This window comes from Leopardus geoffroyi, chromosome A2 (genome assembly GCF_018350155.1).
Source record: "Leopardus geoffroyi isolate Oge1 chromosome A2, O.geoffroyi_Oge1_pat1.0, whole genome shotgun sequence".
NCBI lineage: Eukaryota > Metazoa > Chordata > Mammalia > Carnivora > Felidae > Leopardus > Leopardus geoffroyi.
The window spans coordinates 99,054,131-99,067,802 of NC_059331.1; the positions used below are offsets into that span (position 1 = coordinate 99,054,131).

Here is a 13,672-nt window from a genome sequence, read left to right on the forward strand (position 1 = left end):
ACGTTGAAAAAAAAAAATTAAAAAAAAATAATAAAAAAAAAATAAATAAAAATCAAGATTTTTAGTTACTTTCAATACTTTTAAAAGGCTATACCCAATACATAGATAAATTAGATTTGAATACAAAGTGAGGAAAATTTTACCTCAAATTTTTCTTAGTACTTTGCCATTAATTTGAGAAATGAAAATCAAAAGACCATGTTTACTATTATAATAAAAATATTTATTATAAAAATGGTTACATCTCATTGTACATAGAAACAAAAACACAATTTATACATCAATAACTTAAGTGGGCCTGAACACTCAGTATCCAACTGCTAGAATCCTAAAGTTCTTCCGCAGATTTTACAAATACCAATGTAGACTGTTTCTATTTCATAGAACTCCATTTACCCAGTTGATGTTATTGAGATATTAACATTTTTTTCTCTAGTATTTTAAAGATAGTTCACAGTGTTTGGGTTAATTAATCAACTGCTTTAAATCTTTGGTAAATACAAGTATTTATATGCAACGTTTAAATTTCAGTAAGTAAAAACTGAAAAGTCAAATAACCTATTGTAAATAGTTTTGTGTAATCGATAAATGCATGAGCCAGAGTCCCACCATCAAGAAAAGTTGCTATGCAGGACTTCTCATGATAAGTCTGACATCCACAACAAATTGTTTGAGGCCCTTTTGGCCACTACAAGAAACACCACAACTCTAGGCCACAAGAAAATTACACAAAAATGTTAAATTCAACATATACAAACAGTACCGATTATTTAACAATGCAGAAGATTCTATATTTTTCTCTAAATCCCGGTTTATACATCAATTTGAACAGGTGAGTTTATTACCTCATTAAAGCCTATTATCTCACAAGAGTGAGAGAACCATTTAAAGAAGCCATTGTGTTTTGAAAGACATCCATTCATCTTCTTGCCAGTAATTTATCTATGAAAATATAGATAATTTCTTGAAATAATTTGTAGGGAAAAAAGCAAGATGCCTGCCTTCTGTTTCCTTCCTTCCTCCCTTTCTTTTCTCCTTCCCTCCTTCTTCCTTCCTTCCTTCCTTCCTTCCTTCCTTCCTTCCTTCCTTCCTTCATTTTTCCATTCTTTTTGTGGGAGTTATATAGTAGACTGGCCTGTCAACCTACATATTATATTTGAGCTCCACAAATTTCCATATGCATTACAACTTTCATTTATCAGCCCTCTCTCAATGATTCAAATGAAAGCATCCTGGCATGAAAACCTCTTACTCCCAGGCTATTTGTTAAAAATATCCCAAAAAGTATTTAAATTCTAATGTTCTCAAGCCATTTGAAAATTAGAAATTGTTTTTATAGACATAGTAATGCAGGAGTGTAGAGGATATAATTAAATATAACAAAAATATATCTTGTTAAGCCTAGAAAATGGATACCATCATTGGATTACCACCACTACAGGGTAGAGAACAGCCCCTGCTACCGAGTTAGGTTCTGAATGCATGATTTCTTTCCCTAACATTGGCTTTTCCAACCTACCATTTCATTTAAAAATAAAGCAAGGTGAGAGATATCGTTGTTATCACTTTGGCAATTCTCCTCCCCTGCTAATTGCCGACATCCTGAATTCAGTGCATATTTTAAAACTCACTCAAGACTAGGCAGGCATCTGGCAATATTGTGTTGTTCACTTATTACATGAAGTGTGAACAGGAAAGCAGCATAATGAAGACACTATATTTATCAGAAGAGGTTTTCTTCTGAGATTTTTACACGGGCCCAATGTCTTGGCTGCAACTTTGAATGAAATGTCTTGATTCTTTCTTCCTCATTCAAATAACGTTCAAAGTAAATGTTATTTAGTCACCAGCTTACCCCCACTGCAGCGCATAGAAATGTGTGAGATGTACATTTACGTACACGTCTAATCTCATAGCCTAAACTACGCCCCAGCCCTTTGATGGCAGGGGAATACTGGCATATTGACATTCGGTGTGCAATAAATACCAGTGTCTTTTGCCATCAACCAGAGGCCTAAATATCAGTCTATTGAAACTGTTAGCTTGTATCTTCACTTTACTCCCATTCTTGTTGATAAAAGACATGGACACTTGAGGCTTTCTTCTGCTTCAGGATTTGATATAAGCTCATATGTTAGGCTACATTAAAAGAATAGAGACTGGCCATCTGTTAATGCCTACGTTACACTCTCCTGGGTCACGGAAACGGGTGTCGTTCCTCTTTGCACCACTGTTGTGATCAAGGGGTTGCTTTTGTTTGTTTTTGAGGAAACAGGAGTTCACAAACAAACACTCAAGAAGCAGCACTGGCATAGGCCCACTTTGATCCCTTAGAGTGTCCTGAGTGTCCCTTTTCACAGAGCCATTTTCTCCTTTGCCAAGTTCCTTGGTTCCTTGCTTGGGATACACCAGTCATCAGCCTCAATGTTCATCTGATAATGTTTGAAGGCTGATTTGTTAAAGACGGGGAGTTTTTCTACAGACTCTGAAGATAAGGCCTGAAAGAAGACAGGGAAGAAAAATCAAACCAAAGAAGTTATTCATGGCATAATTTGTATTTGAAGTGATTATTCAAAATTACTCAAACATTCAAATACATTCCTTTGATTGATTCAGTAATAAGAACACACCACAATCCATAGTATGCTAGGTGTGTATAAGAGAAAACTAAAAAAAGCAAATGTTATTTCTACCCTATAGGGGCTGAAACAGTATATATACAATTATAAATTGGGGAACAGAATTTGTATTCAATATTTACACATGCCCCTTGTTTGGATATTGCCGATGTGATAGAGCTGAATAGCAAAGCTCTTCTTTCTTTACAAAAACCTTTGTATCTGTGATAGAGCCCTAATCTGATACAATTAATTTATTAAAATCTGAGACTATAAATCTATGATCTCTTAATCTTTCCCAGTACTTTGAAAACTTTTGCTCATTTAAGAAATGAATACATTAACTATTTCAGGTAGTCAAAGTCCTCTTGGCAAATAATTCCCTTGCACAAAATGGGAGCCTGCAAGCTTAATGTTTTAGTCGCTAAAATCTGTAAATACATGTTCAGTCAAAACAGTTGGAAAATGATTAACGAATAAGGGCAGTGACCTTAACAAATAAATTGAGGCTTTATCAGAAATAGAAAAAAACATGTACCAAGTTTTAAAGTTTAATCAGGAAATGCCAGACATCCCACTGACAGCTTGTGAGCAGTTAGTTTTTCCTTCCCTGGATTTCTAATAAGGTCAGCTTAATGTCTTCAGTATGTTGATATCAGTTGTTTCCTAGGCTGGAACATTATTAGCATATACTCCCCACTATTCTCACAGATGCCAAAAGGTGTTGATTTAAAAAATTCACATGAGCATCTCCTCATTTGGAAGCTTGCATGCTTCTTGAGAAATAATTTTGCTTCACCTGAGGCACGGAGCCTGGCCCCACTTCCAGTTTGGTAAGTTACCATAGAAAATTTTAAATTGTATATCTACACATACCAAACAGAAAATAAAATGACTTGTAGTCATCATTATTTGCATTAACTCAGTTTGGGGTATTTACTGTGGACCATGGAACTCGGGTCTGTAAAGGAGGCATTGTTTTCAGAACTATGATTGTTTCTATTGCATTTAAAGGATACCTTTAAGTAGATGATGGCATCTGTTCCATATCCTGACAAAGAGTAGAGATTCAGATCTCCTTGAAAGTACTTGGCATAGAGACGAGAAATTGGCAAGCCGTAACCAAAACCAGCCTAGAGGGGAAAAATCAGTTATTGGCAAAGAAGTGTACCTGATCACTAAAATACAAAATGGAGGGAGGAGTTATCCTCCCCGAAACTGATGTTCTAGAACCTAGATAAATATTTTCTGCTTCCAGTCAGACACCTCCTGTAGAATTGTTTTACCATTTTCAGCTTGCTGTATCATTCTTCCTCAAACCCCCCCATGCCCAATTTAACTAAACTGACTAACTTGACTAAACACGTCCTTGTAATCCTTGCTTTACATTTAGAACTGAGTGGCTGGGATGAACTTGGTCATTTAATTGGTCTTACCAAAGGAGCATTCCGGGAATTATCCATCACAGGCGTTGGCGCAGTGGAGTATGTGTAACTAAAGAGGCAGTCGATGATCCTCAGGGGAACACCACCTCCTCTGTCTGAAATCTTAAGCAAACAAACAAGTCACCAAAGCTATACATTAAAAACAATGTGCATTTATCTATAGAAAAATATTTTTTCCTTCATTTAAAAATCACCTGGTATACATGACTTTGATCTGTTGCTAAAAGCAGAGAGCTTGATTGTTATGGACACATTTTTACTTGTCTCAAGAGAGACTCAAAAGAATGGTTACCTTAATTGTAAGGTCTTCTTTTCCCAAGACAACAATCACTTCAATTGGTGTAAGGGAAGGCCAATTTTCCTGGTGTTCAACTGTTGCTCTCATTGCATTCTAAAGAAATCAAAACCATAAGGAATTCAATGGCAGAAGAATGAGAAACAATAAATAACTGTTTTTTATGTTTAAAATAAAAGCAGCACAGAGGGCAATTCAAAGTTCCTATTTTTTTTTAAGTTAGTAGTAAAACAGCTCTGTAAATAGCCATTTATGAATGTGTCATGCAGGATGTATAATGAAAAATATTCATTTACCATGTAATATAGCTCCTGGGAGTAATGTCTAATGGAAAAACAATTCTGCTAGCTGTCAACTTCTTATTTGTAAGCTTAATTTAAATGTAGAAATTGGTTTTTATAGTCCATTTCCTGGCTCTCTCTTTTTTGTCTTTCCATTACATTTTACATCCAAGCACCAAAGACTATTACATAACAAATGAACAGTGAATCATTGAACCAATTTATTGGCTTTTATAAAACTTGCTGGGAAAGGTTGTTACTATTTAAAAGGATAGTAAATAATTCTAAATTAAATTTCAATTTGCATTTGATTATCATATTAACTTTTACCAATGGTGGCAAAATAACTCTAGGAGTTGGACTATTCAATTTAAAAATAAATGAAATTAACGAAAAAAGCATCTTTTGTCCTTCAACAGAAGAAGAAACTCAAACAAGTTTTCAGACAAATGCATGAATCTCAGGCAGATAAAGTTTTGGTTTATTTCACCCATTTTCCTCTCTAACCTTTTTGTAGTACATTATCTGCTTTCTGGTTTGTATATAATAGCAAGTTCTCATCATTAAGCTGAAGTAAAAGAAAATAGATCAGATGTTTGTAGTACAATCGATACCTCATTGCACTAACATTAGAATAAGGTAGGAAACAGTGAGTCTGAGAAAAGCTGTATCAGAATTAGAGGCAAATTTCACTTTTTTTAGGCTTCCTCCTCTTTCAGTCCAAGGGATTCTTGAAAAACATCACGGAGCTTTTTTTCGGTGTGAGCACAGTTTTAATTTGATGTTAAAACCCAGGACAGGATTTGATCCATAGTACCTGGCTACCCCAGACCAGTAACATTCACATCCTTTGCGAGCTTGTTAGAAATGCAAATTCTCAGATATACAGAATCGCAATATCTGGGGCTGAGGCTAAGAATCTGTGTTTTAACAAGGTTTCCAGATGATTCTAATGCATACTAAAGTTTGAGAAGCACTGAACCACAGTCTTGCTATTGAAAGTGTGGAGTGTGGACCAGCAACATCACCTGTTGGCTTATTAAAAATGCTAAACCCCATAACAGTTCCACTGAATCAGAATTTGCATTTTTTTATCAGAAAATTTTTTTAATGTTTATTTTTGAGAGAGAGAGAGAGAGGCAGAGAGAGAGAGAGAGAGAGGGAGACACAGCATCTGAAGCAGGCTCCAGGCTCTGAGATGTCAGCACAGAGCCCAACGCAGGGCTCTGACTCACGAACCGTGAGATCATGACCTGAGCCCAAGGATGCTTAACCAACTGAGCTACCCAGGCGCCCCCAAAATTTGCATTTTTAACAAAACCCCAGGTGATTCATATGCATGTTAAAGCTGATCATGGAAGGAACTGCCTTCCCTGCCCTCTGAGTATATTCCAGACTCAGGTTGGAGCCCTGCCATGTCTGGATTTGGAGCTGGAGTGTCCTGTGGGGGTGGAGGTAACAAGGCCTCATTCACTGGAACATTTACCCAATGACCTTCCTTAACAAATGCATGAATGACTAGTGCTTTGTTGGACACCTGAGAAAATAATAAGAACAGGGAGCACTAAAGACATCGTGAATCATATTGTGCATTCTCAGGTACGTTTTAATGTTACAATGAACTGCATGTGCCCTTTCAAACATTAACTGGAGCTTCCTTCTGCTAGGAGTACTGAATCATGTTCGGGAGAAGGCAGTGATGCTCCCATTGAGTGGGAAATGATAAAGGAAATAAAAATGTAACCTGTGAATTAAAAATAAAAAAACCCACAAAATTGAAATTATATTGTGAAGTGTCATACCTTGAATAGTTCAAAGAGCATATGATGAAGGTGAGAAGGTACATACACAATGTGAATTGGCTGGCCTGGAAATTTCCCTAGAAAAAATTTAAACTCATTTAAAATCAGCAAGCAAATATTTCATTAAAACAAACTTCCATATCTATGCGAATTAACAGATACCCCTTATTCTCAAGATTAGAATACTCCCCATCTTTCTGTACTCCGAAACTCTCCCCAAGAAGCTTCCCTCTTAAACAATAAACACAACTGGCTTATTTTCAAAATGCTATTACAGTTGCTGTCTTGTGCTCTATGATTAAGTTTTTGCATTTCTCTAACAATGTATAAAGTCAGATGAAGTGTGTCACAAGGGTGATTATGAAATTAGATTATGTGGATTATTTGTTTCTGCTTTCATAACTTTTGTACTGGGCAATTTCAGAGTTAAAATTATATGCATTTTAAGAAAGAAGAAAAAAATAAATATGTCCATAGCATAACATTGAAATTAATGTTAACTATAATTTTCATATTTTATGGGAAACAGCATATCTGATTATTCTTGATCTTTATCACCCAAACATTAAATCTTACATTTCACCGAGGGAAAATATGCTTACATTTCACCGAGAGGTTAAAGAAAACAGAGAAACAAAAACCTCATAATACTGTTTGAGAAGAAAAATAAAAGTATTATTCTCTGGTGTTCCAGGCCTTGGCAAAGTCTGAATCAGAAAACAGAAGGTCTGGCACAATTCCCTCTTTATTTGATCAAACAGTTCAAGCAGTTTATCTGCAAGTATTATGCAACAGTGCTGTTAATGCTTAGAGGTATTTTTCAATCTTTATTTGTATTCCTATTTTTAATTCAGCAATTATATTTACATATCCCCAGTCCATAAGTTAGGGCACTTTTAATTCCAACAACTTAATTTTTACTGTTTTTCTTTAAGAAGCACCATGGGATAAGCTAAAAACAGAGCCTGACATTCATCATATTATCACTTCAAGGTGGGAAGACCCTGTCTTTTCAGGTGCCCTAGAGTTGAAGTCACTGAAGTATGCTTTGCTTCCAAAACAGTGGTGTATACTTACAGTGCAATTAAAATAATTTTATTTTTAATTTAAAAACATTTTTAAAAGAACATTTAACATGAGATCTACCTTCTTAAATATCTAAGCATACAACATAGTATTGTTAACTGTAGGCATGGTGTTGTACAGCAGATCTCTAGAACCTACTAATCTTCTGTAACTGAGATTTTACACCCATTAAATAGCAACTCCCCATTTCCCCCAGCCCCCAGCCTCTGACAACCACCATTCAACTCTCTGCCTCTCAGAGTCTGAATATTTTATATGCCTCAGATAAGTGGAATCATACAGTATTTGGCCTTCTAGGACTAGCTTATTTCTTACAGTCAATTTAAAGTGTTTTTCCCCCCAATCTTATGAGCAACTTCTCCAGGAGGATACATCCACAACCAGTGGTTCCTCCTATTTCTGGCCTCCCGACTCCTATATTCTGTAATAAGCTATCTTTTTGATCTAAGATACTGGAACTTTGTGGCTACTCTAAATCTTAAATTATTTGTTTAAACCATTCTTCTTTATGAATCAGCAGCAGCAACTGAATATGCTCAATTGGAACTTTCCAGTTGAGATAAAGAGAACCGTGGCTTCAAAAAAGAAGCATACAAATTCTAGACAAGTTCAGAAGGGAGAAAAGCAACACAGAAGTTGCTCTGTATTTACAAGAAGTAATCATACTGGGAGAGTAGTGAATTTTCTATAAATTAAAATATGTTTTATTTATAGCTTACCATTCACTTGTGTGAGTTTTAATTCTGGTGATGTTAAATAATACTGGTCACAAAGCATCTTTGAACATTCAAAGGCATCTGAAATAGAAGGTTTTTTCATAATGATGAAATACACTTATGCCAAGTAAAATTTTCATGTACTCTTTTCATGTAATCTTTCATGTAGTTAGTTGTGTACTACCCTGTACCCTAAATATCTGAAATGTTCTTTAGAGTACGTGTTTATTTACCTGAAAAAATACCTTTTAAATATTTTATTGAAGAAAAAATTAAGGCAGTGGTTAAGTTATAGCTGTAGCAATAGGATTATGCACACTTCGGAGATCAAATAAATATATAAGAATATGGAGATTAGCCATTCATGTTTGGATTTTTATAATTTTATAAATCAATGTTTAAACCCCTGACTTTCCAAAGCAAATGACCTTCATGACAGTATTTATAAAATATAAATGGAACACTCTGAATACAAATTCATTCACAAAGTCACCTTAACTATAGACATGTCAATCATATAGCATGTATTTTTAATCAGAGGAATACAGAAATCTAGAAATTACCTTGGACCACAGCTGCCACGTCACAGTTTGGATCAATGCTTCCTATGTGACTTGGGTTTCCTGTCTGTGAGTCACTAAATATAAGAACTGTTGACAAATAAGAACAGTTGTTATAAACATCAGGATAGTAATGATTAAAGCTACCGTTGTAAATGAATGTGAGCCCCGGAATAACAGAACATCTGGTTGGGGTCTAGCTTATATTCTACACCCATCTCCGTATGCCATGAACATGATGAACTAACTTACTGTGCTGGTTCATCAGCATCCGGGTAGAAATACGGTTCATATAAAATCGATCCAAGAAATACTGAAGATTTTGATTGGTGACTGGGTCAACTGTACAGGCATCTTTATATTCTATGATTCCTTGTGCCATTGTAGGAACCACATTGTGGTGTCTATTTCGAACTGTGATGAGAGTATCTACAAAACTAAGCCAAAACACATGAACAGTTAGTGAAAGTTCAAATAAGTTTCTTTCACTTATAGTCCTTAGATTATTTCAAAGAAAACTAAAGCTTTTTGTAAGTACCCATCTAGCAAACTCAAATGATAAAATGTTTGGATGAAGTTTTATTAAGGTTCTCGCTACAGATTCTTTGACTATGTAGAGGAAATAGTATCACAAACAGATTTATTTGGCTTCTAACTTACATGTAAACGTACCAGCTTTCTAACTGGTGAATTCATTCTAAGAGTTCCTTATGCATTCTCTTTAAAAAATAATAATTAAAAAATAATTACTATGAAGGAGGATTCTAGAGTGCCATTGTGGAAAAAAACTTTTGAATTTTCTTGTCAGATTTATAAAAAGATTCTTCTTTCTTATTCTTATAGTCAGAAACTGTCAGTGACTCTGAAAGGAAGTGTCCAATCTCCCATGACAATGACATTTATTAATACTATGCAATACTAAATCCACCTGCAAATGCCATCATCAGACTAAATTTATAGTAAAAATAGAATTCCTTAAAAATAAAAAATTCTCCGCACTTGTTTGTACTCAGCATCATTTTCAATGCTATCATTCTTTATCAGTTTTAAAAAACCAACAAGCCCAAACATGTCATTTGTAAAGGGGAGATTATTTGTCATTCAGAGTTGTAGTTCCTTTAATTTATGTCTAAAAAAAAATCTTAGGAGTATGTCTGGAAATAGCCAAAGTTTTAGACTTTTATTCCAATGCATAGAACTTACTCTGATAATGCTTTCTGGTCCTCTGGGCTTTTCTCATGGAATTCTACCAAATCCATCAGGCTCTGGATATACCTATAAAGTGACAGGTGTGCTTTAAGTTTCAAAATTGAGCAGTCAGATACAAGTGGCTAACTCATTTCAAAATGACTTTCAAAAAGAGAAAGAACTATGTTTAAAATTAAAACTTTCTTTCAAGACATCTGGAAAACAATATAATTTAAAAAAAAATATGAAGCTACAACTTTAACGTTCAACTTTCTAATGTAAAATTTATATTTCTTTAATCATTCCAAATCAGTAGCCAGTTTTTTGTTTTATCTGACAAATGTTTTCTTTTTCTATAGCATTTAGAAATAACTTTTTAAGGAAGACTTCTGTCCTATTTTTTCCCACTATATTCATTCATAGGTGAGTAGAAGTCATGAAAGTCAGTAAATACTACAGATTTAATATGAGTTTCAAATGGTAATTTTTAATATGTGTTTTAGATTATAATTGCTTAATAACATTATAATATAATATAAAATAATATAATATAAAATGCATTTCTTGAATCAATGAACAAAAAGCTGTGCAGTCAGTGGATTAGAGTGATGTAAGGTGACTGTCTGCATACCTTGGTCCTGTTCTCTGAAAATCTTTTCCTTTGGGTGATTTACCCTCTCCAAGCCTCAGTATCCTTATCTTTAAAATGAGATGATAATAACACACTTACTAAGTGCTGCCTGTGTGCCAAGTACTGTTTTAAGTACTTTAACGAATTAGCTCATTTAATTTCATTCACATATTCCTTTGAAGCATATACTTTGTTTTCCTCTATCACAGACGGAGGAATTAAGGCATAGAGAATCCTGCAGAGGCAGGATTTGAACCCAAAGCCTGCTGTTAATCAGTTTGTAAGTAACAAAGATTAGACCCTCTAAGTAGTAGTCATTCCTGTCTGTTTCTCGAGCAGGATTTCTTTTGCAATATCAAACCCTGTCTTTTATTATTTAAAATACAATTATATTGTGAAATTATGTACTTTTTCAGGATAAAATGTCTGTTTACAGCTATATAACTGTCCTTATGATAACTTACTCTGAATTACTAAAAAATCTTTACATCTTTCAAAAATAGTTACTGTTCAGACCACCCGTTTTCCAATTATGATGTTAATAAATTATAAGAATTCATAGTCAGATACTTGTCTTCAAAACAGAGACTGTTTTGGAATGATTGACCACTTACCAGCTTTTAACTAATTGCACTGAAGAGGTATTGACTAATCGATCAGGGAGGATGTCAATTTCCTTCAGGATATTGGCTAGCCTCACAGGCAATTCTTGTCGCAAAAATGCAAAGGAAGTTCTTTCACATGCATTTTCAGAACCTGTAATAAATAACATTTATTTAGTTTTTGGAGAAAAGTAGATCCAAATGATACATTTGAATAACATTAACTATCCAATATTGAACACACACACATCATACAATTATAGTTCACCCTCAGTTGGGTTATTATTTATAGGTAATTCAGAAGTAAGTATCTCCTTCATTGTCTTTTTCTTTACTTTTTTTTTAGATGACCAATATGAGAATTATTGTTTTCTTTTTTTGAAAGAGGATTAATTTCCATGAAGTCAGAATATACTGTAGCTCAGTCAACACCACTATGTTAACCAGACAACTTGGTTCAGAGAGTTCTAGATATGAAATTGGAGCAGAGGGATAAGAGGGTGGATAAGAGTCATGATGTTTCCAGATTAGTATTAAATAATATCACATTTAAATCCTTGACATTTTCTTCATAAGATTACTGCAGAAAGTTTGTAAACATTTTTGGCAGTAATGCAAATATATTGAAGAGACAAATTTGTCAGCAATGCAGAGATATGCATATACCCTGTGAACGGGTGGAAGGTGGTTAAGGGCTAAAATTTCAATTAATTTGAGGCTACTTTATAACATTAGGAATCTTCTCCAAAAAGTATTATGTTGTGGAGGAGGGGATAAAGTTTTTAATCCATTGTGAAATGGTGAAATGGCAAAAAGTATTTTGACTGGAAGGTTTGGACGGAAAGATGAGCTCAAACCATCCAGTATCAGCGGGTCAGCAAGTAGCCTTCACCTGTAGGCACGAACTGTCAGAAATAAGGCAGATCTAGGAAAGGGCAGGGTGCACAGGCGTCGAGGCTCCAGGGTTCAGCAGGATTGGGGACCCCAGTTATTTTAAGCAGTGAGCCCAGCCCTCCCTGCACAAGGGCTGAAAGTTAAGGCAGCTCCCCAACCCCAGCGCCCCCACCCAGCCCTACTTCCCAGCTCACCAAAGTCCAGGAGCTGCTTCATGGACAGTGGGGACGGACTGTAGCGCGAAAAATGCTCGACCTCGCGGGGCACCAGGCTGGCGCCGCTCAGCGAGCCGGCGCTGCGCATCACGAAGCGGGCCGCTTTCATCTTGATGCCCACCCTGCCTGGCGAGCGCTGGGGCTGGCTTAAGGGACGTAGGCTGAGGAAAGCAAAACCAGGGACCGAGGAGGGGGCGGTGCGCGTCTAGGGAGAGAGGACCGGCTTGTGCACCTGGCCTGGGCTGAGTTTCGGGGGGTGCTTCCGAGTGGAGGTGGCCGGCTGTGAGTCGGAGGAACAGCGAGCGGCTGGAGACTCAAGTTCGCGTTTGGCCACCACCCGCCGCCTCCCGTGGTTTTATTTGTGTCCCCACACGCTCCCCGCAATTCCAAAGGGGAGGAGTCACTGGGACTTGGAGACGCGTCCAGAACTGGGCCCGTGCCAATCAGCTCAGATAAAGAACTTTGGGCCCCGCCCCCGGCCGCGGGGTCCTGTCGGTGGAGAGACCTGGCACCAGTACCCGAGGCTGTGAGGAGTAAGTGGGGGGAGGAGGAAAGGTGAAGCGGACATTTGGAGGTACTTTGGGGTCAAGATCATCAGCCCCTTGGGACAGGGTCGCCGATCGCGTAGGCTGGGGACCCGCCCAGACTCGTCCTTGTTTACAAGTGGGAGGCTGTCTCAATGTCACGCATTCTTGGCCAGAAACTATTTCCAAGAATCTGGGCTCCGCTCCGGGATGTGATTGGTTCCTGCTCAGAGCGGGCTTTTACAGTAGCCAATCAGCTGCACTCAAAAGTATGTGCTTCTCTGCCTAGAAGAAATAAATAGCCTAAAGAGTTCTTCCAGCTTTTTCTCCAGCAGCAAAGGGTACAAGTCAGGAACTGAAAGTTCCTTTTGCTGGGACTCGGACTTGAGTAACTGTCCCAAATACATTTTTTTTCTTATGGCCATAAAAGGCCATCAATTTGTTTTTCTCCAGTAATACATTGTCTTCATTAGGTTTAACTCTCTTCATTAGGTTTAATGAAAAACAAAGTTAAAAAGGGATCAATATATCAGTTTAACTTGCCGCCTTCTACCACCAGAGAATTTGCTCACTCTGACCTCCTGTACAGAATGTCCTTAATCCAAATCTTCACCCAGGACATTCTTTTCTACTCTTAAATGTCCAGCACAAACTATGTGCTGTGAGAGATCTTTCCTGATTGCCTCTCCTCCATCCTTCTCCCACTATGGACATTGTTACTTCTGTCATTATATTGTAACTACTTATGCTATTATATTGTCCTCTCTGAACCCCCTTCCCTGTAGAAGATCAGGGTTCAGACCAAGTCTGATGCT

At 36.6% G+C, this 13,672-nt stretch overlaps 1 protein-coding gene across 1 annotated transcript; it reads right to left on the bottom strand.

Moving 5' to 3' along the window:
• Positions 1 to 201: 201 nt before the first annotated feature.
• Positions 202 to 12,680, bottom strand: PDK4 (pyruvate dehydrogenase kinase 4). The gene is made up of 11 exons (XM_045494849.1): positions 12,313 to 12,680; positions 11,237 to 11,378; positions 10,007 to 10,078; positions 9,056 to 9,240; positions 8,807 to 8,893; positions 8,247 to 8,324; positions 6,442 to 6,518; positions 4,356 to 4,454; positions 4,055 to 4,165; positions 3,638 to 3,751; positions 202 to 2,498 (listed from the first exon to the last, which is right to left on the bottom strand). The coding sequence occupies exons 1-11, from the start codon at positions 12,440 to 12,442 to the stop codon at positions 2,355 to 2,357; spliced, it is 1,239 nt and encodes a 412-aa protein (XP_045350805.1). The 5' UTR covers positions 12,443 to 12,680; the 3' UTR covers positions 202 to 2,354.
• Between the last annotated feature and the right edge of the window lie 992 nt (positions 12,681 to 13,672).